The 3,273-nt window shown below is 51.5% G+C and overlaps 1 protein-coding gene across 2 annotated transcripts; it reads right to left on the bottom strand.

Annotated features, from left to right (window-relative positions):
• Positions 1-363: 363 nt before the first annotated feature.
• On the bottom strand, positions 364-2,996 carry LOC125526618 (serine/threonine-protein kinase AGC1-7-like). Of its 2 annotated transcripts, XM_048691352.1 has the most exons (3): positions 2,482-2,996; positions 1,531-2,336; positions 364-1,447 (listed from the first exon to the last, which is right to left on the bottom strand). In XM_048691352.1, the coding sequence occupies exons 2-3, from the start codon at positions 2,307-2,309 to the stop codon at positions 562-564; spliced, it is 1,665 nt and encodes a 554-aa protein (XP_048547309.1). In that variant the 5' UTR covers positions 2,310-2,336; positions 2,482-2,996; the 3' UTR covers positions 364-561. The 2 variants fall into 2 exon arrangements, with proteins under 2 accessions (XP_048547309.1, XP_048547258.1); XM_048691301.1 differs by lacking the exon at positions 2,482-2,996 and having other exon boundaries at positions 1,531-2,448.
• Between the last annotated feature and the right edge of the window lie 277 nt (positions 2,997-3,273).

Genomic DNA, 3,273 nt, shown 5'->3' with positions numbered 1-3,273 from the left:
TGTCGTACAAAAACATTCTGTAACAAAATATTCTCTGACAAAATTCTGGCAAAAAAGACAAATATTCTCAGAGATATAACATGAACAGTACCTTATATAGCGACAAATTTGTTTTTTTATGTCCACAACAACTTGAAAGTCACTTCTTCGCGAAAGATTTTATATGAGTACAACAATATATCTACTTTGTTCCCAAAAAGTTTGAGAATTTTTTGGACTTTTTACAAATTACTATTTAAAAAAAGCAAAATCGGGTGTAATTACACCCGAGAGCCACACCATGGTGCATCAAATAGTGAGACTGCTTACTTTTCTTAAAGAGTAAATAAATAAGATGCAGCACTTTTTGTTTCAAAGAAATTATACATACATCAATCGTGTTGAAGAAGGAAATGATTACAACAAGCTCACAGATCGTCAAAACCACTTCTCTCTCAGAAAAAGGAGAAAAAAAACACTACATACTTTCCATATTGATTAGTGCTTCAGTGCGTGAAGCATATACGTATATCTTAGAAGTTGGATCAGAAGTCAAACAATCTAATGCCAGTCTCACCCATCCTAGAAATACTCGAAATCGCCTTGAGCTTCGCCGGTGCTCGACTTGGCGGTTGCGCTCTCTGCTGCATTCTTCTCCTTGCCGGTGGCAGCTGCGTACTGCCGGTAGTCCACTGGCTCGGGCACCGACGGAGGCGCCATACTCCTCACCAGCGCCCAGTTGACGCCCTCGAAGAACGGGTGCTGCTTGATCTCCGTGGCGCCCCTCGTGAACGCAATTCGCTTCTGTGGCTCCTTGACGAGCAGCCCGCGGATGAGGTCCCGTGCGACGGCACTTGCGCCGCCGGCGGGGCCCCCGAAGTCGGAGGGGAACCGCAGCGGCTGCTCGATGACGTTGCAGAGCGTGGCGCGGTTGCCGGCGCCCTTGAAGGGCGTGGTGCCGTGCAGCAGCTCGTAGAGGAAGATTCCCAGCGTCCACCAGTCCACGGCGCTGCCGTGGCCCTCGCCGCGGATGATCTCCGGCGCAAGGTACTCGTGCGTGCCCACGAACGACATGGAGCGCGCGTCCGACGGCTCCGCGTTGAACTCCACCGCGGCCGCCGCGTTGAGGTTCACCTCGCTCTTGGACGCCTTCCGGCTGCGGCGCGGCAGGATGCGCGGGAAGAAGGACGACGGCTGGATGCAACCCTGGTTGGGACCCAATCCTTCGCCGCCCTCGCCGGCCGAGCCAATGCCGCCTGCGCCGGCGCCGACGTTCCCGCTGGTGTGGTGTACCGAAGACGACTTGACGAGCGTGGGGCTGACGGAGCACCGCAGCGACAAGTCGAAGTCCGACAGCATGATGTGGCCGTCCTCCCTGACCAGCACGTTTTCTGGCTTCAAGTCTCTGTAAACGACCCCCAGCATGTGCAAGTACTCCATGGCAAGCAGTATCTCGGCGGTGTAAAACCTGCCACGGAAATGCACCATTGATCGTCAGAGCAGGCCGTCGACACGTACGAAAATGAGACGCGTCGACGAAAGAGATAGGACCTGGCGGCCTGCTCGGTGAAATGCTTGGCCGGCTGCTTCTGGCGGAGGGAGTGGAGGTTGCCGCCGCTGCAGTACTCCATGACGAGACAGTGGAACTTGTCGGTCTCGAAGTGGGTGTAGAGCGTGGGGAGGAAGGGGTGGTCGAGGAGGACGAGGATCTCGCGCTCCGTCTGCGCGCGGGCCATCTTATTCCGGCTGATGAGCGACGCCTTGTCCATCACCTTCATCGCGAAGAAGGCCGACGTGCCGCGGAGCTCCACCAGGTACACGCTGCCGATGTCGCCGTAGCCCAGCCGCTTCAGCAGCCGGAAGTGGCCAAGGTTGAGAGCCGTCTCCTGGGCCATCGCCTGCTGGATCGCCTCCCACCGGCTGTCCCCGCCAGTGTGCCGCTTCACGTTCGCCGACGACGCCGACGCCGACGCCGAGCTGATGCTGCTCTCTAGGCTGTTGCTCCGGGTGCTACGGCTGCTCTCCAAGCTGCCATTGCCGACGACGGTTTCGGAATTGTTCGCGCTCGTTGCGATTGTTTCGGATGTTTGGGAGTGGGGCAGCCCCGGGCTCATTGTAGAGACGTGGTGCAGATTGGCCGGGCTAGGTTTCTCGATCTTAGCTGGCTTGTTCTTGGGCTTTGGTTTCCTATCAGGAGGGCCTTGCGAGTGAGCAGGTGCTTTCGAGGTTGCAGATTGAATTTCGATGAATTCATCGTCTTCGAAGCTGTCGCGGTCGAAATCATTACTGTTTTTCTGAGGGCTGAAATCCATGCCGTCGTCTTCCATCATGGGAGCCTTCTTCTTTGGAAAATTTCTCTGAAACATCACAAAACAGAATATCAACTGCTAACTGAAAGTCAAACTTCGAAAACGCAACAAAATTGGCCTCAGGGCTCGTATCCTATTCCTAATTCATATGCGGGCATTGTAGAACTTGATGAACAAGGAAGAAACACAAAACCTGGCGAGTTTGCCGAGTGCTTCAAGTGCCAAGCATTGGAATTGATGCTTCATATCATACGCCAAGAAAGATCATCAAAGAGGCCGATGGATGAAAATTACAAAAGGTCTCATTCGTGTTGCCATGATGACGAGGGGGGGATGCAATTTGCAGCAACCAGAAAGGATTGCTTTGTTGGGTGGAAAAACGGTTAGAATGCAAGCAAACTTGGAGCTGGATTCGTGGGGTTGTGAGAGGAAGCCGTGGGGTGGAGGGGTGGCTGAAGAAGGCATTGCCAAATTTAGGAAGAGGAGAGACTAGTTATTATTTTATCCGATCTCTCTCCTCGGTTTGGTTTGGTGGTGGTAATCTTGTCCTCCTCTTGTGACGCTAGAGCTGCATTTTGGGGCAAAAGTGTATCCATAGACTCCATTTTCTATGTTCGTAGAGCTATGCGTGAGCCAGTTGATAATTTCACCCAACCACAGATATCCGATCTAATAAAAAGTTGGATTTTTAAGCGTCTGGTCTTTGTAGCAAAACGCGTGCAATTTTTTTTGATACGTTTGTCACATCGTCGCAACATTTTATCATAGAGCGCGTAAAAAAGGAGGCAAAAACGCGTTGCAACATTTCATTACAACCATACAGTTCTTTATTTGTATACACCAAACATCCCTGAGGAGAATCATGCCAACATATTTCAAGACAAAATCCCTATATTCTCCACTCTCCACATATTGTGCAGTGGAATGATCTTTTGCTGAATAATGGGATTCAAGTTAACAAACTTAGCTTCTAGTCCTTGAACTA

Source organism: Triticum urartu, chromosome 1, assembly GCF_003073215.2.
Source record: "Triticum urartu cultivar G1812 chromosome 1, Tu2.1, whole genome shotgun sequence".
NCBI classification, from domain to species: Eukaryota; Viridiplantae; Streptophyta; class Magnoliopsida; order Poales; family Poaceae; genus Triticum; species Triticum urartu.
The sequence above is the reverse complement of the archived record's forward strand: the minus strand, read 5'-3'. Positions and strand labels throughout refer to the sequence as shown.